Below are 25,645 nucleotides of genomic sequence, written 5' to 3'. Positions count from 1 at the left end.
TCATTAAGAATATATTTTGAGCTGTAAAACTAACTTTTTTTACTCTATTTCTGGCATACTACTTGGAAGTAAACAAAATGGCAAATATTATTTTGAAAACATAAACCTTGACGACATAGTCTATCAATTAACTAATACTTACCAACGGCTAAATGAGCAGTGACCACATTCATCCCCGGCGCTAGCGACCAGATATTGACGTCGTGAATGTGGCGCACTCCTCCTATTTTCCTCAATTCCAGAGAAACATTCTCCCTGGTCACTGGACTCCCCTGCATCAACAACCACACCGAGTCCTTGCCCACCTGGGCCGTAGTGAATATAATGATCACAGAAAAAATAAGAGTGCAAATCGGATCTGCTGCCTGGGCATCCGGGAATATCTGGAAGGAAAACTCTTCTGCATAAGCTGAAACTAATAATCCGTGGAGCTTATAATTAAAGACGCATTTAAAATGAAAGATATTGGGAGTGAGATTGATCCAAATTTTGCTATTCTTTCTCTTGCGTTTCAAGGTATATTTCAAACATTTGGTACAAACAGCTTTAACTAAATTCGTCCATAGTTGCTAGGCTGCATATATTCATACCTTAATGATCACAGCAGCTAAAAAAACGCCAACGCTTTGCAGTAGATCGCCTAATACGTGGGCGGCTGCAGCTCTAACGTTTATGTTGTCTCCATGGTTAGTCGGCCCGTGACTGTGAGCGTGACACACTCCGTGGAGGATGCCTCCCATTCTAAACGGAAAAGGTTGAATTGTTTTTAATATATTATATTCAGTGAAGGTTATATATAATGGGACCAAATATTTTTCAAATATTTTACTACAATATATTCCTTTCAAGGAAAAATTAACTTAATTAACTAATAACATGCCTGTATTTGATTTTACTACACGTGCAGGTGGTAAAATATATCTACTTTACTTACATAACATTGACAACAAGCCCTATTGACGCCACCACGACCATTGCATTAGCATCTATGTTGTATTCCTCCCTGTATAGCCTTCTTAAGGCCAAGACTAGAAAAACAGCAGCTAGGAACCATATCGTCAAAACACTGAGACATAAGAATAGAGTATTAAAAAGAATAGAAAAATACAATTTGGATATTTTCTACTAACTATAGCTTTATATTCTCTATTTTTATAGAAGTTTTAAATTAATTTCAGTGCTAAATTTATTTGACACACTGTGTAGATTAACGAAATTATTTATCTTTATTTGAAATAAAATGGTGAATTAAAAATTCTTCAGAGGCAAAAATGCTTTTTTGTTTACTGAAAGTTCTTTAAAATGTCACCGAAAGTTTTTCTAAGATAACTTAAAGAGTAGTTAAGCACCGAATCTAGCAATTATTCCGAATCATTAAAAACCATTACGTTAATACAATCATGAATAAAATTTTAAGTACCGGAAATAAACAAACCCACACAGTTCTCGATCAATATAATAATATTCTGAAAAATGGAGTGTTTCAAGTAGATTAAATATTACCAAACTAGCACACAAAACAACATAGAAGTTTAAATGGTATTTTTAGGGAATAAAATGTTCTTTTCTTACCTTAAAAAAGCACCAACGACTTCCGCCCTATAATATCCAAAAGTCATGTGTTTGTTGGATGATTTCTTGGACATCATAATAGCCATAACCGAAATCATAAACCCCACAAAATCCGAAAATAAGTGGGCCGCATCGGTCATTATAGCTAAACTATCAGCAAGGTAACCTCCCACCAACTCAGCTAACTAATATATTTTTTTTAATCCAGAATCTTACAGTTAGTTAAATGGCAAAATTCAGCCTTTTTTTTCCAGAAACAAACTTACCATAAACAAAAAACAAAATCCAGAGGCGAGCAGTAGCTTCTTAAGGGCTTTTGAGTCTTCTACAGATGATAAAGAACTGTGGCAATGGAACTCGGCGTCGCTAAAGTGTTCCCTGAAACATTCCTGTAAAAAACCAAAATTCAGATCACCTATTGAACAGTACTTACATAAAGACATATTTTACAATTATTGTAAATTAAATAGGAGGCACAGTTATATCAATATCACTTCAATAAATCCATAAAAAATATAACGTTTTATCAATGAACCAAGTGTTGGCAATCAATTTATTACCTTCTAACAAGTGATAATTATTGTAGGTTTCAGTAAAGATTATATTTAATTAGCAAATAATCTGGTTTGCAGTGAGAAATATACCACATTTGGGAAATGCCTACAGCTTCATGATTTTTTAAGTTTTTATTGAACATTATTTGAGAATCAGTTAAATTTATGGTAATCTTTTTAAGGCAACATATAATTTACATTGCTACACGACGCAATTACATTACTGAACCAAAAAGTTGATATGAATTATCTATTATGTCAGAAATTTAGGACACACACTATCAGTAAAGCTTTTTTCACCCTGCTTTTGGTAATGAAACATTTTCATATCCATGTTCATATGAACTTTTTGTGTTATATTTCTAGATAGAGGTAGCAGTCAGCAGTTTAAATTATTAATAGATACTTACATTTACATTAATTAATAATGGCGAATCCTCTGTATTATCTGGCATAGACTCATAATAAATGGGATCTTCTATAATTAGTTTCCCCGAACTGAGATGGTCCTCAACATGTCCATTGGATAGGTTATTTTTCCGACACTTCAAGCAGGAGTTATCCACATTATCATCATCCAGGAGCAGATGCTCCATATCATCTAAATGTTCACACATCCTTTTAAGTTCAAATTTTAACTCTGTGAATTTATGGGGACCTGAAATAGATGATACAATTCACACATTAAACTGACAACCTGTTATCCAATAGTGTTCAATAATGTAAATTATTTATTATGTTGGAGGAAATTTACCAGTTCTGATATAATTATTGTAAATAATTGCCTTTAGAACCTATTTCCTGTTTTACATACTTATCTCTAAAGAATTTAAGTGTGTTTTACCTCATTTTGAGATTGTTGGAAGTTGATCAAAGCTACACTTAATACTGCACCATTAATGGGTGAAGGTGTTACCGAATTTCACTAAAGCGAACCTCGAAAATGAGATCTTAATGCTTGAATGGTTACAACATTGACTTTTTTATAGTCCAATTAACCACATATAATCTTACAAGGATTGTTTATGATATTCTTCAAACACTTTAGAAACTTATAGAAACGTCAAAGTAACGTAATAATCAGCTGATTAAGAGCAAAAACAGCTGATTCCTGGAGTTAAAATTTTAAGCAACGTTGTCAACGTATTCCCAATCAATGTTGCCAAACCTCCATTTGATACATAAGAGAAAACGCAGCACGAGGTGCTGCATATGGTAATGTAAGAATAAATTGTTCAATATCTTCATAAGAATGGAAGCATTAACCATTTTATTATAAAATAGTCTATAAAATAATCGAAAGTACGCAGTGAAGTGAGGTATAAATCGGTTCCTAAGATTTTCAATATTATTCTACTTTATCTACAGAGATACAATGGTAGTTAAACGTAATACTTTACTAAAATAATAATTGCTAGTAGTACCATAGGGTTTCATTGAAGAAAAAAGCGCCTTTAAAGAATTTGTCTTAATCTTTAAGGAATGAGAGGCTGATTTTTGCAAGAAAATAGAATAAATAAAAACGTGAATAGTGCACATAGCATACACAAGGTGTATTCGAATTAAGTGGCAAAAGATTTTAATAGATTTCTGACAGAGAAATGAGAAAAATGCTCAGGGAAACAGGAAACAGGAAGCAATTCGTTCCCGAGATACCAGGCTATATAGTATGTTTCATTTTTTTTTTCAACTTCCACTAATTTTTGAGATATTTTCATAAATATACCGACATGCTCGGTGGGTTCATAAACACGCCGATTGTCGAAAGCAAGTTCGATAGATCGGTCTCTTTTAGTGGCCATCACATCGGATCCAACAACGGGTATTTTCGCCACACAAGTGCACCCACATTAAAGCAGAACCGGAAGCACATTTAACGAATACACATAAAATATTAAAAACCGCTTTATGCCCCCAGTCACGGATCTTTAACAGTTGTTAGACATTCTGCAGCTTTTATAGCTTTAATGACTGTCATTATCACATTTTGTATGCAGATCGATTGCAATGCTTAGACCCACATTAGCACTCTGTTAAAAAACTATTAGGGTTGGGGGAGGGGGTAGGTGAAATTATCGCGTTTTTTGTAGATTTGTAACCAATCATTATAATGCAAATTTACATATAACATCGGTGGGTATGGTTTGAAAATAGTTACCGTTACCTGAAAGTAAAACTGCAAAAACTATTATTTTATATGACGTTATAACGGGTGATTGTTAAAAAACCTCACAGCAGGTATGCGATGAATCATAAACTTAGGGCATTGATTGAGCCGTCTATTATTAAACAGCTGACATTAGCAACAGATCACACATGAACTTATCCTCGACATGCCTATAACATTTCAATCCCTCCTTATAGTTCCTTCTAATGATATCCCTTGACAATTAGCTGGATATATTTAAAGAGTCTCTGCTAGATGGCACTATACTAAATTATGGAGATCAAATCAACGTCTAGATTTGCATTCTCTGTGCGTGATCAGTCTTTGACTAAAAACGATTCACGTTATCAGTCAGGTTACAATCTAGTCGCGTTCAGGTCAAATAATGCAACATTCATTTTGTATTGTTTGACCGTGACTTGACAGCGACCGGTAATGCGAATAAACAATACAAAATTAATGTTATAATATTTGATCTAACAGCGACCAGTCCGTGATCTGACCGATAATATGACTCGTCCACTGGGGCTTCGTCAACGGCTCCTGGAAAATCTCGTTCCAATATTTACTGAATATGAAAGAAATACTTGTTTTTATATTATTTGCCATAAACGAATTCATCCTGGAAGATTTTCTAATTTGACTATAACGCATTGCTCGACTTTCCATCGCATGGCTGAGCTCATCCCGCGGCATTTTAAAGAGTGATCTGTCACAGTCAGTGTTCACCGGAGTGTGACACCGTCTCATCACATGTGGTTGATGCCCATTTGAGCAACTACCCTGATTTATTGGTCTGCATACTTTCGGAGCCCCAAAACAAATGGGGCGATTTATGACTGACTTTTCCTTTAGCTCGTTCTCGCACACACAGGTCTTGATATAAATGTTTCCGACAACCACGACGAAAATTGGCAGGAGAAATTTTGATGATTTTTTCCGCTACGATTGGTTTCAATAACAAAAATTTTCCATGGACATTCGCCGGCGCGATTTTTAACTCTTCCATCGGGTCCGACTGTCGGAGATGATTGACATGCCAACAATAGGCCCGTTTGGGGCACAATGGCCGGCTTTTAGTGTCGCTAGGGAGCCCCGTTAATTCGCCGTAATCGAAATATGACGTTCCCAGTTTATTATTCACAGTCCTGATTTTTCTGTAGAGGGTTAATTTGAATCTAAAGATCTGCGTTCATATTTAATATCACTTCATTTATTATTAAAATAAAACAACACAGAAAGATCTACAGGATGTCTCACAGTAGGATTACACAAACGCTGACCCCCATGGGGCAACATTAGACTCGCGAACTGAATTTGATCGCAGTTTAAAACTCACTGAAATTACTCACTGAAAAAGGACAAGCAAATTATACCAAACGAATTATCTTTAGCTACAGAATTGTTCAAACTAATGAATTCGGCAGCATCTACTCAGCTCAACTTGACATTTAGTGAAATTTTTGAAATTCAAAGAAAGATAAGTTTCATCTTTTCCAACGGGTGTTTTGAGAAGAAGAAAGTGTATCTCGAAACGAAAGTCAGCAGGTGGTTGAAGTTCTCCTAATCGTCGAAAAGTGTGTAAACCTGCGCGATTCAAAAAGTTTATGGCCCCATTCAACTAAAATCCAAAAATTTCACGAATTGCTCGAAAGGCATTTCGCGAATGAGCTCCCTGATTGAAGTTGTCTTATTGTAAAAATGCGAAACTCAAGGATTCATTCTTCTTCCAAAATTCAAAGTATTATCCGTCGAAATTCAGGTTTTTCGCGGGACATTATACATTTCATTGTCCAACTTTCCAAGAACAAAGGGCCAATTGCGTGCGTGGAAATCTTAACTCCCACACCCTGGATCAAGGGGATGCTGGAGAGCAAGATAAAATGGGACCGCTGCAGCAATGTTAATTCTGCAATGATAAAAGAAAAAGAAAGGACAGAACGTGCCGTGCAAAAGGAATCACTGATTCCCATAAAGAGTCCACAGGAAAATGGCAAAGGAGAAATTTAAAAAATCTCTACACAGCAGGGTTTCATGATATAAAAAAAAATTAAAGGCGACACAAAGGGGTATCGGTCGGAAACGAGGATGCAACAAATAGCAGGACAAACCATAGACCCCCCACGATCCCAATGATTATGTCCCGCAGGGACACTTTCTGATCGAAACAGGTTAGAATCAAAGAAATCCCGTCGCTTTTAGCGGGTAGGGGCTTCAGTGAATCCCACACAATCCGGTCGGCAGACCACCATGTCGGATGTCTTTTGAAGAATCTCCATAATGGGATAAAACAGTCTTTTGATCGTTCAACGAAAAGATGTTACATATCGTTGTCTTGCCTATACGAGAAAAGAAACCTTAAACAAAGGTGCTCAAATTATCTAATTTTAAGCCAGGATTTATGGTTCACACCCTCAGAAGACTTCGGCAATTTTACTCCAACAGTTTCACGGTTGGGCTCCTGCCGCCAACCGTGAAAAGTTTACACATTTGTAAATGTCATAATTTACTATTTTTGGATCGGCAGACGACAGGAAATGAGTTGGTTAATTTGTTTTGTTTTAAGGGAAATATAATAGTTTGTAGTTTTAATTCGTAAAAATAGAAATAGATCAGAGAACGAAGGAGTACGTTTCAAGATTGGAACCACCAACCGTTTCTCGAAAGCTTGTTTGAACCAGTTTTAAATCGGGAAAAAGAAAGTCGATTTTTTGGAGAGCTCGTTTGGTGTCAATTCAGTGGGAGGGGCATTTCTAGAGCTCTGGAAAAGTTTCTCAAACTCATCAAGAACCTTTCATGTCGCAAACAGTTGTCAGCATTTCGCTAATCGCCATTCACCTGGGCCCATGCAATTGTGACGTAGCTGATGCACGTTTGAAACCGCAAATAATACATGGAGTGAACTACAACAGTGTCAAAGTTTCAAATTAAATCTGGCTCAGACAGTAAGTAAGCGACTTTAAGACGTCATGATGTCGTCAGGTATGCATAATCAGGTGCACATAATCATAACATCGTATTTGAAATATGACACCGTCACGTTGTAGAAGAAGCAACATTGCAGTAATGAAGTGTCCGTAATTTTGAATTACCCCGCCAAATGGACTGCAGAAGAATATAAAGGTTTTTCTGAAATTGCAGTTTTTTTTAGATATATCCGAGAGTCATCCGAATTTTTCAAAATTAAAATTTTTCAATTATTAACATTGCTTCAATTTAACCGACCTCGTATCTTCCATAGTTACCGAGATCCTCATGGTTGAGCTCCAAAAACTCAATTCTGTACACATAAATTACAAGTCATTACATTCATCTAATGGAACAAACATCAGTTTCAAACAATTAAACGGATGTTTCCTATTGAGTCTGACGTCATATTGACGTACTCCCTTAGTCATCGCAATATAAATGTCTGACAATGCGACGGCATTATGACGTCGCTTCCCTGGAGTCGATAGCATTTAGTAGTATTTACTTTCGGCCATTATCCAATATCGGCAAAAAACGTGTTTCTATAATAAATCTCAAATAGCACAGCAATATAAACTGACAATAATATTCACAAGACCAATAGAAATTATATGTTAATTGACATAAGATATGAAACCAAAATATCCGCGTGGCACGACACAATAATCGGATCATCTAGAACAGTTTGCTGAATAATTGATTAAGCACAGGAACCTTGGAATCCGAACTTGTTTATTAACTTTTTAAGGAAATTATTAGCTCAGCTCCATTTGGATCTACTTAGCGATGAAGCTCGACGAAACAATGAAATATCCGTAATTACACTGAGGACAAATTGCAGGTTTAATGGTTATAATAGTAAGCCTACACTACAGTGCTCCGACAATATACACAATAATTTTGCTTTTGAATTATGAATGAGTCAACTTCATAAACTATCGTTCGAGCTTGTAATTTTGGTAGACATTTTGATATTTTTAAGTCCGACTTTATTACAGAGTTATGTTAAAGAGAGGAGAAGTGAAGACACATCGAATTGAGCAGAAAATGAGTATGGGGGATGCGGTAATATTGTGCGTTTGCGGCGGGGCTTTACAAGACTCCAGCGTGTTCAGTGAAAATATATTTCAAATTATCCACTTTTGAAGGATAAAAATTCTGCCGAGGGCTATCGATCGATAATCATTCCATAGCGTAAGTGGTTATGGGTCTGTCGGATGCCAAATATGCTATTTGGAGCTGAAATCAAAACTAAATCCGAATCCGGAGCTAGAAAAAGAACTTAAACAAAACGATTTATTAGTTTAAATTGATGTCAATCAAAACCAAATTTACGTAACGATCATCCATAAATCAAAATTACACTTTGGTCCTTCGCACGCACATACTATACGTATACGGAAAATAAACGACGACTTTCGGTTAATGCTGGCAACGCCACGGACACGATGCAGCCTATAGCGTTACGGGAAATCTGGCACAATTGCCGAATGACATTGCCGTTTAATTTTAAAAAAGCCTGACATATGCAATATGGAATAATGATGTAAATCAATAGAAAAAAACAAAATTAGATTTGAACTCATATAAAAACTAAGTTTAAAATGGATAGAAAGAAGAACTTACACGAACCGGTTCTCTAATCCACATTGATATTAACGAATAAGTATTAGAAACCAACAATGAGTCACAGAGCAAAATTACACTTACATTTTTTTAAAACATACACTTTGAGCTGACATCGGCAATTCTGCTTAAGGCACTGGAGCCGAATCATGTCAGACGTGCCGTAGCCAATAGTATGGCTCGAAGTTTGACATAAGTTGGCGACGTTGCCATTCAATCTGAGAAAGCGCCTCAAAATCCTGAAATATGCAATTTGGAGCAATGGAATTAATTCACTTAGACATGAATTGAAATCAAAACCAAAGACTACGAGAGGGATAGAAAAAGAACGTAAACAAACGGAGGGCGGTGGCACTTCAGAGGGTTGAGAGGGACCTAAATAATAATAAAAGCCAATTATGCAAATGACGGAACGAAACGTCAAGATTAGCGAAGGACAATGCCAGTGGGGCAGAGCCTCCCAAAGGGGCCCAGCTTGCGGTTAAGCGCTTTTCAGTGTTCCGATCAAGGGTGGATGCATTGCGCTGCCGATTTGCTCTTGTGGGGCGACCGTTTTTAATTTGCCACTTTGTTCTATTGCCGATGGTTTAATGTATTTCGCTGTTGAATTTTGAGTTTGTCCCAGTTGGGAGTTGTTTTGTCTATTAATGCGGGAATTGGAGATTGGCTATTTAGCCTAGTCAAAGGGTGAAAGAGCCGAATACTTTAAAGAATTGACATTTTGCCGTACAAAAAAGAGAGAATGAAGTGTGTCAACTGTCGAATAAGTTTATAGGTAATGTAAAGTCATGGTAAATGACACCCGTGCGGTAAAATTTTGAACAACATGAGTGCACGCAAAGTGTTTTACCGCACGCATGTCAATAAACACGGTCACCTGATTGCCTACAAGTATTTTGGACAGAGACATATCCTTTGTTTTGAACGCCGTAAAACTTGCTACAACATATACGTGGGCAAGTGCTACTTTTAACTCGCAAATGCATGCGGAAAGTAACTTCGTTACACGCTCGTAACAAAACCATTTTTCAGTTAAATATACCAACACCTTCTTCTTGTTAAGAATACGTATTTGAACTTCATGAACTTGTTTTGACCGTCACAAAGTGGCGTTTAAAACATTCTTCAATTGCACTAGACAATGCATGGAAGTGTATTATCATTATGGGCACGTTTGTGCGATGGTTGTTCGCTGAGTGCGAAATTTCAACGATTCTTATTGAAATTACATGTAGTTAGATATATCAGATTACATGCATTAGTGGAAACTTGTCTAAAAATGTTTAAAAAATATCACGAAAATATTTTCGCAATTTGACAATTTGGAGAAAATTAATAAACTAATAATTACATTGTTAAGGCCATGTTAACCTGTTGACAATTGTTTATTATAAATTAAAACCGAAATTGATTAATTATGGAAATAAATGAAATGGGGGAATATGTAATGGAAATGAAAAAGACAGCTACATTACTTAAAGGAAGGAAGAAATTGTAGACACGGATCAATGGAGTGTTTGGAAAGTAGTTGAGTTGCGCACAAAAAAAGATAAAATCGAAGGAAACAAGAATAAATGTAGCGGAAAACCTTCTGAAATGGAAATGACGATATCCCTCAAAATCGAATAGTAATCATTCAACTTGAACCTTCCCGTAGGTGTACATTTGTACTCTAACTGTGAACTAATATAAAAATGTTTTGGTCAGATCTGAACAAGGTTTGCGAATAGAGTGAGGTAAACAAGGTGAAATCCGCAGGAAAACATATTAAAACGTTACAACGCATAAGTGAATTACTAATTTTCTTGACTTAAAAATGTATATTATATTATATATTAAATATAAGAAAAAAGTGAGAAATAGTTTATTGTACAATAAGATTGTGAAGCGCATCGTGATTCGACTATCAAGGTTAAATCTTTATGTGTGCAGCATCAAGAGACTGAGCACGTGGGAGCCTTAAGAATTTCATAACTGTGGTGCATACGATTTTCTCCAGGATTAAATATGGTAAAATTGCCATATACTGATCTGAACTAAGAATAAATTAAATCAGGAGCATCAAAATAGAACACGTCTCGAACCATAATATCAAACGATGACGTTTCGTTTGTCATTTATTTCCATAGCAATCATCTTCATTACGTCATGTGCCTTCGCTAACAGGGTCGGCGCGAGACATATACGTATAAAATTAATAATTGTGAAGTTTGAATATTCACGAAAATCAGAGACGTACTTCGTTTCTCGAGATTTGTACGATTTTTCGAATATTTTATGACAAGCGATGACTTTTTTTCCTTTTCATTTTTTACCAGGAGCTTATTGGTGTATTAATACCTTAACGAAACGATATTGATTTTTTTACAATGTTTAAAATTAGGACACTGAAAGTATCCGTGAAAAGTATTGGTGTATTTTGGTTGTCAAAACCTCTACGAATCTTCAAAGATTTTAGTGTTAGGAAATCGCTTCGTTCATTTCGAATTTGGCATTTTTTCGGTGAAACACTAATATTTAGAGAAGTTACAAGCTTCCTGTATCCATGAAAAATCAGTAGCGTGTCCCGTTTTTTAGAGCCTCTACGAATCGTCATAATTTTCAGTGATATGTAAGCGTTTATTCGTTCCTTAACGTTTTGACTTTTTTAACCTCTTTCGGTACGATTCTGAAATATTGTTGGTACTGGTTCATACTTGAAAATTCTATCCTGTTTGAAACGTCCCCTCCATGGCTGAACCTTTGTACTTTTTAAAATAACTAAAATGTATTTTTTCGATTACAGAAAACCCTTCTAGTTTAAAATACAATAAGTCATTAGTACATCATAATGTTTTGATGTCCAATAATTTCCCACACCAACTCTATCAGCCAGTGGTGGAACTAAGATGTGGGTCGTCGAGAACAGCACTAAACTGCCCTGTTATATCTTCGCCACTGAACCCTGGGAGCAATAAACTGAATTGGGACTCCGTAAAGAAATATGAAAAAATAATTACTTCATCTCATTAAAACTGCTATGAAACTCCTAATGTTTCTCGAATATCTTACTGAGTTGTAAATGGAAAAGCTATTAAAGAGAACTTAAAATAACTAATGGAAAATGAAAAGAAAGATAATTCAAACGTTTTTAATCATAAGGTAAAACTCCGAAAATAAACAGAACATTTCATTTATTATTGCGGACACATATAATTATGCGTTTATTTGTAACAAATTATCCCATTAAAATTAATATAGAAAAACCTCCAATTTGGGAACCAAACGTGTAATTGCCATGTTGCTCGTTTCCCGCAAAACCGCATGAGCAGATTCGGCATTATCCCACTAATTTCCAATAATCATTCCCCGGCAACGTTCCAGAAAAAAAAACAATTTCCAGAGTAACACGCGACGTTAATTTGGGCTTTTCACGACTAATTAAGCGTTATAAATACCCTCGCACAGTTACAGTGATTGGGGCAGCGTCCATTGGTTGTAAAGCCTCCAATCGCGCAGCCTGGGCGGACCACACAAAACCGCGCCCATTTGCCCCTAATCACAAAGTCAAAGTCGCTGTGGGTCTCATTATTTTCATTCGAGCTTTCGAGCTTGTCGTGCGATAAGTGTATATTAGTGACGTGATGACTTTGTGACCTCAGCAAAGTCGAAAAATGAACTTTTCCCAGGATCAAACTGAGATTACTCAGCCTCAACAGGACTCTTTGCCCGCCAGACCTGTGCCTAGACCCTTTTCCATTGAGGCGCTTATGAGTGATTGTGGACCGAGAAGGAGTGACCATGAGGGGGTAGCGGTACTCCCTTGGCGAATTGCGCAGAACAATAACGCGGCTCAGTACCAGGATGTTCGGGAGTTCAACAGCAGGGATTCGGACTCAGAAAGTAGTTTGGATATGGAGTTGGCGCAGGATTTATCTAGGAGGAGTAGGAAAGATGGTGAGTGACGATACATGAGTGAGAGAAAATCGTACGCGTTCACTCGCAGATCATCCTGATTTAGTTTACCCAAAAATATGTCCCATTCAGTGTAGGTACGTGGAGTATGAGTGGTTGAGATGAGTATGTGAGTTGATGTTTATGCGATTGTTTCTGAATAACAATTTGAGGTTGTCAGTTAAATAAAAATGAATAGAAATGACGAACAATGTTGGCATAGAAAATGTCGAAGAAACTTGATTGACAATTGGGATCAAAATTATTAGTAGATATGGGCTAATTTGGTAGGAATAAATTAAAAAGATTAATAATATAAAAAATAATTTAAAAAGATGGCAAAATACATATTTGAATATCAAGTAGAGGGATAGAAAGATCAACAGCCAGGGCACCATCAAATCACTGTCTTTGCCTAATTTAATTATTGGTTTCTTTGCGTCTGTTGGTACTTCCTCAGACAGACCAGATTCAAAAAACTTCTATATGGAAAAATTAGTGAAAAAAGGTGGGTTTTTGAAAATTCAATTTTATCGTGGGAGCGTTCTTTTCAGGAAACTTAGTAAAAATTTGGCTATCAAGTCATATACCGCCTTATCATATTTATGTCGCGCCTTAAGCAGTTTAGGTTTGGACTATGGCAAAGTAGCTTTTACATATATACTTATCATAATTGTTAAAGATAAATCAGAATTCCCGTTTTGATATATGTTTTTTTTTTGACAATTATTTGACAGATGTTAGAATTTATATTCCGATTTGCCTTGAAAAAGTAAAATATAAATTTAGAAGATATTTTGCCAGAATTCAATTCGCTGGGCAGTTGTGACTGTCGACTTGCAAAAAGTGTCATATTTCAAACGACAATATTTCGAAATTAATTAAGTTTCGGATAGCGTATACTACATGAAGTGTTATTAGAACTTAAGAATAAATTTAAAAATAACTTGAAGAGGTCTTGTTAACCTTCTTTTTGGAAGACTGGTATGCGTACCTAGTAGATAAAAAATCACTTACTTTGTGTTTATTATCTAATGAGAAGAGGTAATGAAATGGGCTGCTAAATTTTATAGACTTAAGAAAGCTCCGATAAGTTACCACGAAGTGTGACAATATTTAGAAATATCATAGTCGTGCCGAAAAATGCCTTTAAAGGGAATTATAAAAACTACCGTAATAACAAAATAGTTTGGTGCTTAACAATGAGATACGCCAATGAATTTCATATGTCCACAAAAGCTCAAAGAATTACCATTCAAAGCCGAACTTACCCCGTTGATGTTCTAGCTAAAATTTGAGAGTCTAAAGAAATACTTAAGCCGATTTTGGTTAGTGAATAATATGCACTTGTGACCCCAAATTGGGACGTCTTAACCATACTTAACCATGAATGGAACGAGGAAAAATGTACCAATTTGAATCTCCAACAAATGAAATGGAAACTGATTTTTATACATTTCGAAAGGATTTAAAAAAAGATTAGGTAAACTCAATTAAACTCATGTCAAAATGTGACACATTTTGACACAGAGGAATCACTTAAAATTACGCAATTATTGAACCTTAAAGTGGAGTTTACCAACTGAGTCACCTACCTGTTTATTGGTCCCGCTGTTTCCATGCTAATGATAGATGTTGGTTTGTTGTTCGTTATTGGTTAGAAGGTAATTGATGAGAAATGTGACAGGTTACTTACGGCAGCAAAATTGATAATAAATCATTCACTGACTAAACTGTCAATGATAGTTAAGGCAATATCACCTGATGTTTAACACTCCCTCTTATTGGTTGGAATTGGGAAAGATATCAAATTTTCGCAGCTTTGGCAAGACTCCTCTCCAGGGAGTTTGAGGGAAAAACTAAAAGCAAAAAAGTAGAAATATGTTTTGAACAAGAGCAGGTTGAGGGTAGTTTATTTTACATACTCTACATACTACATATTATACATAAATCTCTGGAAAGAGAAAAAACCGCCGAATTCATTTAAGGGAAGAGGTTTTTTTTTCTGCTCACCGCTCGGAAATTCTTGCTGACCGGTGTACAGGATGATAGCTGAGGCTAACGCACATACCGATCATTTTGACAGTTTTTAAAGTCGTCTGTCGGAAGGTATTATTATTTGATCCGATTTGCACGAAATTTATTACCCCGGACAAAGTACAGGATTATCATTTAAAAAAATCTCAAATAGGATTTGAAATATCAGAGGAGTATCCTGGATGGATTCATCACCTATTATCTATTTGTCAAATGTTTGTTGGTAAATAGCAAACCTAATCAACGTCATACGTTTACGGGTAACCCCCCAATCTGAGGCTTTTTTAACGATCACCCCTTAGTTCTAACTATCTTTCTGCATTCTGCGATCGGCCGAACCATACTCACACGTTATGGATCAACAAATTAAGAAGGATACCTGTCTAGAGAAATGAACTATTTATATAATAATTAAGGAACATCGTTTGTTCGTACGAGTCTAAAACTAGAATCTTCGGATTATTAATCTTGAAATATAGCTCATTTACGAAAGTGAATCTGAGGTGTGCTAAACGTAATGTTTATAGTCACAATAACAGTGTTTTGTTTCCTGCAGAGCATCTAAATTACGCATGTAGACGAACTCTTCACGATCTGTTAGAGACATACAAATTGCACGTAACTTTCAGCTTTATGTGTCAGTTTATGCAAGGCGTACCCATCAGCACCCACGAATACAGATACATTACAATAATAGATTATGTTGCTGACCCAATACTAAAACGAATCACATTTTAGTAGCATCTTTGAAGTTGTTTCAAAGCGTTGAGAGACAATGATGAAATTTGCGATACTAATATTTTATCTGTTCGGTTCCCACGTTCCTCAATGACAGAACAATAAATTATTCAAAAGTTTGGGTTGTTATCTGGTCGGAAACCAGTGTAATATTGTTTCGCTCACCAGAGCGGAAGCTCTGGAATAATTTTTCAAAGCGACTTGGTATTCTCATCAAATCGAGTGTTGGTTTTGCGGTTTTTCAAATTTGATTTGTTTCTTTAATTAAGACAAATAACATACGAACATTCATGTTCTACTTAACAGGTACACAATCAAGTGAATAAATGGGTAGGTACTAACTCAACGAGTAGGGAAAATAATGCGTTGTCGCGCTAGGCCGTCTTTATGTTGTAAGTAAATGAGAGAAGAAAAGGTGCTTTCCGCCAGTGGTCACTTGGCGCAATGCAAAGTGTTGCGGACGTTACAATGCTCATATGCAGCACGTCATGGATGTATTGCAACGTTTTAGGATCCAGCAATGCTGCAACATTATTTCTCCTATTCGTTCTTCTTGTGGTCCTGGTTATTACTTTAAAATTATGTTCAGTGCGCTGCCGCCTTTACTGCCACGAAATGCAAAACGTGTCAATTTTATTTTGTGATGCCGATTATTGCTAATAATATTGAATTATTAATAATAATAATTGTTTCCCGTGCGCCTCTGTATTTGCTGGATTAAAAATAATGTCTTCCAAATTACAGAGTGATTTTAGAGCACTTAACATGCATTAAATCATGACGCATTACAGCGTTTCTGCGTCCAGAAATTTTTTATTATCGATTCTCAATTTAAAATTGCTTTCAGAGCACTTATGCGTTTACTATATTTGCAGATCATTAACCAAATCATAGATATTGTTTTCAAAATCAGTATTCCCGGAAGCATTGGCGTATCGCAGCCTTTTAAAATCTAGCAATTTTCCAAATTTCTATACTTTCTTCATTTGATTTTTTTGAGTTGCAGCCTCCCACTTAAAATTCGACACGCCCCTGTTTTTATTTGCTTCAAAAGTATGTTTTACAAATTATGGAGAGCTCTGCTCCCAATACACGGTACGCCATTGGAAATCAAATTTTTACGAAAACACGTGGCATATTTTGTTTTTGGACCTCTCACACATTTTCTAGCCTGTACGCTTAGGTACGCTCCTGGATTACATCATTGTTCAATATTTACAAAAACCAGTGTCGGTGGTACTTGGTCGCTCATAACTTTCGGATCTTTCTCTAATTTCAGTATGATAAAAATTGATTTTATTAATACATTCTCGGTACGACGGTAACTTCCCCGTACCAGGGCTGCCATTTAGCGTCAGCGGAGTACCTAATTCGTTCTCCTTAACGTTTTGACAACTCCTCGCCATACGAAACTGAATTCTTTGTTGTTAGTGTTTCTTTCATTTACTTGAAAATTGTGTTATTTCTGAAGAGCAGTGGCGTTCAAAAACTAATATGTCCTGTATGAGGACTAAAAAGTCCTTATATAAGACATATTAGGGGGAGTTGATGACAGCTCATGGTGAAATTCCAATAATATAAACATGGAGCCAACCCCCTAAGGAGCGTTGCGGTAATTTAGTTACGATTCATTAGTTACTGAAGTCCCTATTAAATGTTTTTCGAGTAAATCGATTTATATTCTTTATGACCGCTGTTCACTCCCATCGTTAAGGCCGTAATTGAGATCCTTGTAATTTGATTATTGCGTTTGTTCGGCTCTAATTCGATTAAATATTTATTCAGCTCTTTGGTCTCTGTTTGTATATATGAAAACAGTTATTGCAGGATAAAAATTACAACCCGAGAATTAATTTGTGCCCTTGAAATATTATGATCAAGAGATCAATGGTGTGTTCACACCAAATATGCACTTTCGAAATACAATTTTATTGTCTTCGATACTTCAGGGACGAAATGCAAATTAGTCATTGTTGCAGGTTCAGATTTGGAAGACGAAGACGCAGAGGACACTCAAAACTCGGACGGTGGCCAGCCCGACGGCTCCACTTCGGCAAAGGCCAGACGAAGAAGAACCGCTTTCACCAGCGAACAACTTCTAGAGCTAGAGCGGGAGTTTCACGCGAAAAAGTACCTATCTTTGACCGAACGCAGCCAAATAGCTTCCGCTCTAAGACTTAGTGAAGTTCAGGTATAAATCCCAGAACTAACCTGCTCGTCCGTGTTACGTAACACTTGTTTGCTTCAGGTGAAAATCTGGTTCCAAAATCGACGAGCCAAATGGAAACGAGTCAAAGCAGGGCTGGGTACCGGTCCCCACCAAAACAACAAAGGTTCTCAACAAAAGAGCAAGCTAGTGGTTCCTATTCCAGTGCACGTGAATAGGTTCGCGGTGCGAAGCCAGCACCAACAGCTGGAAAGGGCACTTGGTGATTTGGCCGGGCGGGTTCTGGCTAGCCACGCCGCCTTAAGGGTAGGTCTAGACTTGCACGGGTTCCATCCCCATCCCCATCACCAATCACCACCTCATTAAGTGCTCGAAGAGAGCGAGTGTAAATATGTTCAAAATGTACATTTTCAGGGGGGTTGAAAAAATTCAGTGATTTTGAGACTTGAGGGTGAGCTGATGTGAATAAAATGTTGGTGAAAAAACTATTTTTACCGGTGGTGAAATTTGTATGGTCTCTAGAAGGTAACGTTAAGTATGCTCCGTGAGGGACGAAACCATGACTCAAATTGGATTATCTGTGGTTCAGATAGCAGTGTTTAGATTTAAAACCTCCGTGAAGGATGTAGATCTAAATTGTTTTGGTCTTTGGTTTGGTATATCTCTTGTTTAAAATATGTTTTCAATAAAGGTCGCAATACGAGCTACTTTTCACGAATAACTCAACTGATTCTGTTTTGATAACGAATCAGTTTTCGCGATATGAATGATTAACCTCCATGAAGGCCAGAGCTCTAAGATAACATCAATAGCCGAAAATGTCGAAATATTTTTCAATTTCAACCCAATCGAACCGTTAGTTTTTATGATATCGACGCTTAGCTTCCAACGGACGCAAACTTTGATTTTTTGCGGAATTTTATCATTTCTAGAGCAATATAAATCTCACTCTAGGTTCAAAAACGTAGAGTCAATAACACAGAGGTGTTGAAGATATGGAAAACCGAAGAAAACTGATATTATATGTATAATCAAACCTTGAAGCCATTTGCTTGCTCCGCCCTTGACTTGTAATGTAAAATAGATTATGTTGAAATGACTGTCCCCCGGGTTTATAATTTTTTTATTAATAGAATAAACACTAAATATTTTATGTTTTGTAAATAGGATGTTTTGTGCAATAGTCATTATAGTCGGTATAAGATCTTATTGATTGTTTGCGGTCATTATAATAAGAAATGTTTTCCGAGGTTAATCACATTTAAGTGAAGACGTTTGTAAAATGTACTATAATGAAATATGATAGCAATAAATGTTTGTTAATAAACTTATTAAAGTACAAAAAAATCGTTTCAAATCCCTCGATCTGGTGTCTTCCCGCTGGATGGCGCCACACTACAAACCGAGATCTACATGCTGCAGTAGTACCGGCAACCACCGCAGGTTTAATGGTGCCCTGCAATTTGATTTTATTTCTTCAAAGAGTTAATTATCTTCAAAAATATTTAACGCAATCTCGAATTGGCAGCGTGGAAGGGAAAGTTTCCCATAAAGAATCTTAAACAATTTAGATTACCACCTGGCAGGTATCACCCAGTTAAATTTTAACAATACATAGTTCCTGCTATATTTTTAACGTTGCGTGTGTCACTTTTTGGAGAATTTGAATTTAATTCGATCTGATCTCTCCTATGAATGGCCCGATATCAATTTAACTCCCCTTTGGGAAACCGTACACGTAAGTCGGAACCGCATAAAACCAATAAAAATAATCTGAAAAAACTGCTGTTAGAGGCTTATATTGTGGACCCCCGTGGGGTAGCACGAGACCCAAAATAATGGAAATAGATCGGACCCGGCCGTGGGACAAAACGGATGATGGATGGTGGGACCTCCCACCGGACAATTTGCCAACGTTATTGCCGGACTAATGGGCCTATTGTATCCCGAACTTGCTGTGTTTACGCCGGAAACTTATTTTGACGAAATGCGACCGCACTTATAGTGTCTTTTAGCATACAGGGTGTTGTTTTATGCGAATGACAAAAGGAACGTTTTACAAAATGGTCGAGAAGAAATAGTTGAGTTTCGAGTTTGGATGTTATTCTGCACGTTTTTGATGTGAATTAAGAAGTGTACAAGGTATGCTAATTGGAATATTTTTATTCCTGAAGTGCAGATAATGAGGCGCAACTCTTATGCTCTGCCAAAGAATTAACGCAACTATTTTCGTTTATCTCATAATTTTTCATATCAGCTTCTCAGCGACAAACCAATCCATTCAATCGCTAACAATCAGGGGCGTCGCTACGAGTAATGAAATTAATTATCCTATTGTCATAATTCTTAATTTTTGGCTCAAACAATCCTTAGCACGCCACTGCATCTGGAAAAATTTCAGGTTTGAAAGTGAAACATGCTGATTTTTAACATTTGCTGAAAGTCAGTGGTGTGTTTATACTTTATTTCGACCGCTCAGTTTGAGAGAGCTATGCTTAATTTTAAAACTAACAGCATTAAAGCAGGGGCACTATCCAGGCAAAAGGCAAAACATCTCGATGGGCACACAACGAAGGACTTCTCCTTGAAATCACATGTTCCAAAAGTTGCTGAGAAGGCACATAAGATCATTCATCCCCCCTCCCTCTTTCTAGAATAACGACCAAGATGAGCGGACCAAAAGCCTCAAAGAGAAGCTGGAAACGAAATCGTAGTTGCTACACATACGTAGCACCGATGTGGATTTTTGCCTTTGAAAGTTAAATCACACAAAGAACAGCTGGAAAGGGTTGATAGGAGTCTTGCCGCAATGGGAATTCTAGAATATAAAACCTCATCGTCCAAAACCGTGAAGTATATCGCTCGGGACTTCCCCCAGTAGATTTATTACTTTAATAAATATTACTCCAGATAAATGACTAAAAACAAGCACACGGCAAGAGAAGAAAGAATAGCTATCAAAATGGTAGTAATGCGGAAAGGATCACTCATTAAAAATGTTAAAAAGGTTAGTTCAGGTTAGTTAGATCATAAAAATGTAGGACGGGATATATGGAACTTTCCGAGAACTAACTGGACACGGTATGTTTGGAACATACCTCAAAAGAATAGGAAAAATGCAACGCTGATCGTGATGGCTTTACGAAATTACAGATACACTAAAACGTACTTAGTTTGGCTGTGTAGAGTCGGCAAAGAAAGGAATAATGCTAGAAGTCTACAAAAAATAGCAACACAGCAAGATAAAACGCTACTGAATATCTCACGAGAAGTAAGGACAAGACTATAGTTATGATGAAAATACTAAGGAATATCAATAGGAAGGAATATAAAAAATAAAAATACTCTTTACACAATAAAAGAGCTAAACAGTCTCTAAACGGTCAACACAATAAATCGAGAAGCCACAAGACCCTCAGCGCTGCTCGTGTAGCTTTATGATAATAGTTGTGGTCTCTGAGGGTTGACTCGATTTCAAAGGACCAAAGTGCTTAGTCAGGTTCAAGTCTTTTATTTCGGCAAATACTCCATATTCTTCAGAGACGTGGCGAACACCACGCAAGGAGAACAATCTCTCTGACTATCGGGCTACCCTTAATACTTCATCTCTAAATCTCAACATTAAAATGATTGGTTTGCATTGAGATCAGACGGCAGCTGTATTCCAAATGGAGCTTATAGCCATTAGTGGAAATTGGAAAAATGAAAATATGTACCGCTACTGAAGTTGCTGACTCAAAGCAACTCTTAGCAGGACCCGTCCGTTAACGACCCTGCCGGGGGCCCCGTGTAGCTGGGCGTGGCGCTGGCAAATTGCGACACTGCTGCCGTCGCTGCCCCGTTTTTACGACGTCCCAATTTGGAGCGCTCTTGTAATTTGCGGACCCTGAAAAATCGCCTACAGAGAGCAGAGGACCGTATCGTTTACCACTAATTAAATTACCGCTTTTCCGTTGTAATTACCGGGTAAACTGAGTTTAATCTACAGAATGAGATTTGTTTGGGGAAAGGAAAGGGGGGGGGGGAGGTTGAGGGGGGGGGGAAGGATGGAGAGAGGTGTCTCGGCAAGTGACACAGAACGGACAGAGAGATGATTTAGTCAGTCGATAGCTAAATTTTGGAAAATGTGGGTTTTGAAAATAGGCTGCAAAGAGAGAGATGCGACACCGAGGATCTGAGATATGAAACGAGACGAAGATTGGGTTAAATTTTTGAAAAGTTGAGGAATCTAAAGACTAATAAAATGACCTATGGACATGGGATTCAATTTTGACCTTTTGAGTTATTTTTTCGAACAATTTTTGCTTAAGTTTCTCAAAAAACTCGTAAACGGTCATGCTGAAGGAGCTCTGAACAGGAAAAATTTGGTCTTTCCTCTATCAAGAAGACTAAGTTGAGGCATGTTATTGACTTTTAGCCAGTAAGAAAATATCAAAAAATATCTCGTGCAATGTAGTAAGTGTAGAAAACATATATCAAGTGTAAGTTACCTGCCGAATCAGTGCAACCATTTGATGCAATCAGTTGATGCACTCGTACCAATAAGGAACCAAGGAGATGACTGAAATTCTTAAAGGTAATATTACATAAGCAGCGATAATTATTGGTAATTTATCGGGAAGTTTGCATGAATGTAAAGTAGGACGCGAAGCTGCAGTTAATTTAGAGTTGGCGAAAGTTATCGATTTAGTTTTGATGCACCTATCGCGTTTAAGAACAGAATATCATTAGTCACATGTTGGGAGAACACGGCCGCAAGATGGAAATATTTCAGTTTATTCAAACATTGCTGAGGCGACCAGGGAAATTATTGCGATAATTGCACTGGTGCAATTACCGCTGCATTTTACCAGTGATTGGGCCAGAACAACGATGAGGACCCAGTATTGCAGAAAGGTCAAATTTGACGAATGAAGGCTCCCACTAATTCCGATCGAAAGATGGACAATCAAAAATTTCGAATGGGAAGTAAAGAGAAATTAAATTAAGATCAGAAAAATTTCTCAAAGGCAAGTGAGAAGGCTTGGAGGAGACTGGAGAATATCACAGATCAGTTTTCTCGGGCTCGAGTGCAAGGGAAAGACATGCGACAATGTGATGAATGCTCAATCGCGCAGATCTGGGAAGAAACGTCAAAGCGAGTCCGGTTCGTTTAGAACAGATATCACGAATCGACATAGAATCAATTGTATTGTGATCGAAAGCAGGGCGGGCCTTGGCGAGTGTGGTGCCCTGGACGAAATTTTTAATCGTCATCCTCTACCCCCAAGAAAAACTAGGACCAGGAAGGTTCGCCTCCCTGGGCCGTCGCCCGACCTCGCTCCCGCATAAGGCCGGTACCGATCTCAACGTGGGCAGGACAAAGCCGCGACTAAGGGGGTTGTGTCTCAGTTAATCTTTTATGTGAAGTTTTCCCGGATGTTGAGTAGATGACGTAAAAGAATCTCACCGTGTATGTCCCTCTGCCTCTTTCCCTCTCACGGATTTCTGCCCAATGGACGCGTTTCTCCAACTGAATCATCCTCGACGATATATCAACCCTGGATAAAACACGACTTTATATACAGGGTCTCTCAGGGAAAACAAAACCAAATCGTTTTGTGTTTTCCCTAAGGGTTCACGACCATGTGCAAATAAACGCTCTCGAACTAATCCTCGGGCATACAAAACATTTGTCGTCAAATTATGGTTGTTATTCTAATGACCGGTTGCGATTTCGGTATCTGGCAAGGGCTTTAGATAAATCCGACGCGGCTTGAAAAGTCACGGCGTAAAGAATCAAGTGGGCGTGGACGGATTTGTCACCCCAATGTGTGTCGTAGGGGTGCCAGGTGGGTTGAACGGCAGCTGCTCCTTTTTGGCAATTTCCCACCTTAATTCTCACTCGTTAGTTCGGCTCGATCATCCTAATCGACGCAAGAAATCGAAGGAGCCTGTATATGACCGAATCAGCCTCTCGACGAAAAACAAAGAGGACGAAGTTACCACGTATACGTATACAGGTCGTCCCAGAAGCATCGGCGCAAATAAGTATAGCGGACTGGTTGGACAAAACAATCGAGCGATTCTTTTATTCCGCTTTTTGCCCATATCTCAATTCGACAGCTATTGACATGTCGGCGCAATATGACAACTAGGGGGGCCTGCCAGATCGCCCGACCTCGCCCCAGTGGACTTTTCTCGCGGGGTCATCCGAGGCACGGGGTGCGTTTAAATGAGCCCGACAATAGAAAAAGGTCAAAAAATATAATTACTCAAGAAGCTCGGCCAGTACCTCCTCAAACGACGAGGAACGTTCTGGAGAGATTCGGATTGGGGCTTGCCCGCTGTCGGGAAGTCAACGGGGCACAGTGCGAACATCTAATGCATTAGGTCATAGCAGTTTATATTGCCATTTTCTAATTGTTAATGGCTCTATCGTTATTTCTATTTTCCTTCTATGTCATTTTTGTTGTTAAAATTGGGAATAAATCTCTCACTCATTGCATTTCTCGGCTAAAAATTGCCAATAGGGGGGCTTTCGGGTACGGTAAATTCATCTAAAATCTCCGTTCCAAGCTAGTTCAGGCTAGTTCAGCTACCTAGCCAAGGCAAAAAATCGACCGAACTTCAACGGCGGGTGTCGGCAAATAGTCACACTTGTGCGGAAATCGAAGCTGTTTCCATGTTAGTTAACGCCGGTTTAAAAGTGTTGCCAAGGGATTTTCGACCCTGAATTGATTTCTACAATTTGTTTGAGGAACTTCGTTCCTATTAAAAATATTGTTCACCGAGGAGAAAACTCTTATAAAGAAGAGATAGGTTTAATCCGAGAAACAGCCATTCTTACAGCACAAAAATCTTCATTGAATGAGAGAACGTCAGTTTTCGGACCAGTTGAAATTTCAGCAAGATAGAAGGAGGAAACGGCACTTTGATTCTTGGCCAACGACTCACCGCTAGTTTCATAGAATGTTACTCTCACCTCAAGATGGCGCCTTTTGGTTTAAGCAAGATGACACTCTTGTTCGTTACCCCATACGTGGAGGGGTCTTCTTGAATACGAATCCTCCATATCAATGGATTGGCGGGAGAAGCAAACATCTGCGGCCACCACGAAGTCTCGACTTAAACCAATTAGATTTTTTTTGACATTTTTTTCAACTCAATGATAAACAGACCCAAATCTAACAGCAGAGAGGAGTTACGGAAATACAATCAGAAACCATTACCAAACCCTGTTCAAGGTTAGATAAATTTTTGAGGTCTTCCCATGTGACCTGGCCGGGGTGGCGCTTCAAGAAAGTGATATTGAGAAAAGGGTGCAAACGCGCGGAATCGTCTAATTGAAAATATTTCGGAAACCCTTAGTGATGAGTGATCTTTTGCCGAAATTCTTATAACGTAAAAATATTTAGTTTTTGTACTTCGGTATAGCACTACCTATCAGCTCGATTGAAAGAGATTAAGCGAAATTATAGTTTCCAAAACCGCCCTAAGCCCTATTTCCAGCCTGCAAATAAAAAAATGTGACGTTTATTCGTAATTTACAAAAATTACTTTGACCTTCTGTAAAATGAAAACAAGTAACTTTTGCATGAGGCAAACACAGCTGAATCGCTCTATTTCTCTACCCTCTAACATCTAACACTCATTAGTAGCATTGCTTCTAGGACACCCCGCTTATCATGGCTTCAAATCTGTTTCTTACTAGCCTCGAAATCTTCATTTATCATCTATCCATGTCCATTTTACATGAAGATCCGCTGACAATGTTAAATCTCCCAAGGTAGAGATATGCATAAGTAGGTATGCTCAACTCCATTCTAACCTCGAAATGGTTTATATTTGATTTAAAGGGTTTAAAAGGCGAATGTGGCCCGCTGGGCCAACACCATACTT

General features: G+C 37.7%; 2 protein-coding genes across 3 annotated transcripts in view; one reads left to right on the top strand and one right to left on the bottom strand.

Annotated features, from left to right (window-relative positions):
• LOC136341707 (proton-coupled zinc antiporter SLC30A2-like) overlaps window positions 1-25,645 on the bottom strand; it is a 35,659-nt gene that overhangs the window by 689 nt on the left and 9,325 nt on the right. The window contains exons 1-7 of one of the 2 annotated variants that reach the window (XM_066286969.1): window positions 2,971-3,196; window positions 2,537-2,784; window positions 1,839-1,961; window positions 1,573-1,757; window positions 935-1,066; window positions 591-741; window positions 143-383 (exon numbers count right to left, since the gene is read on the bottom strand). In XM_066286969.1, coding sequence (XP_066143066.1) covers window positions 143-383; window positions 591-741; window positions 935-1,066; window positions 1,573-1,757; window positions 1,839-1,961; window positions 2,537-2,743 — 1,039 coding nt within the window. In that variant the 5' untranslated portion in view covers window positions 2,744-2,784; window positions 2,971-3,196. Of the gene's footprint in view, window positions 1-142; window positions 384-590; window positions 742-934; window positions 1,067-1,572; window positions 1,758-1,838; window positions 1,962-2,536; window positions 2,785-2,970; window positions 3,197-25,645 lie in introns of those variants that run through there. The other variant, XM_066286970.1, reaches the window with a different exon arrangement.
• Window positions 12,479-19,090, top strand: LOC136341352 (homeobox protein unplugged-like). Its single transcript, XM_066286230.1, has 3 exons — window positions 12,479-12,825; window positions 17,577-17,788; window positions 17,846-19,090. Exons 1-3 carry the CDS (start codon window positions 12,543-12,545, stop codon window positions 18,128-18,130), a joined length of 780 nt encoding a protein of 259 aa, XP_066142327.1. The 5' UTR covers window positions 12,479-12,542; the 3' UTR covers window positions 18,131-19,090.

Source organism: Euwallacea fornicatus, chromosome 10 (genome assembly GCF_040115645.1).
Source record: "Euwallacea fornicatus isolate EFF26 chromosome 10, ASM4011564v1, whole genome shotgun sequence".
Lineage (NCBI taxonomy): Eukaryota > Metazoa > Arthropoda > Insecta > Coleoptera > Curculionidae > Euwallacea > Euwallacea fornicatus.
Note: the sequence above shows the minus strand (reverse complement) of the source record. Positions and strands in the feature narration are given on the sequence as shown.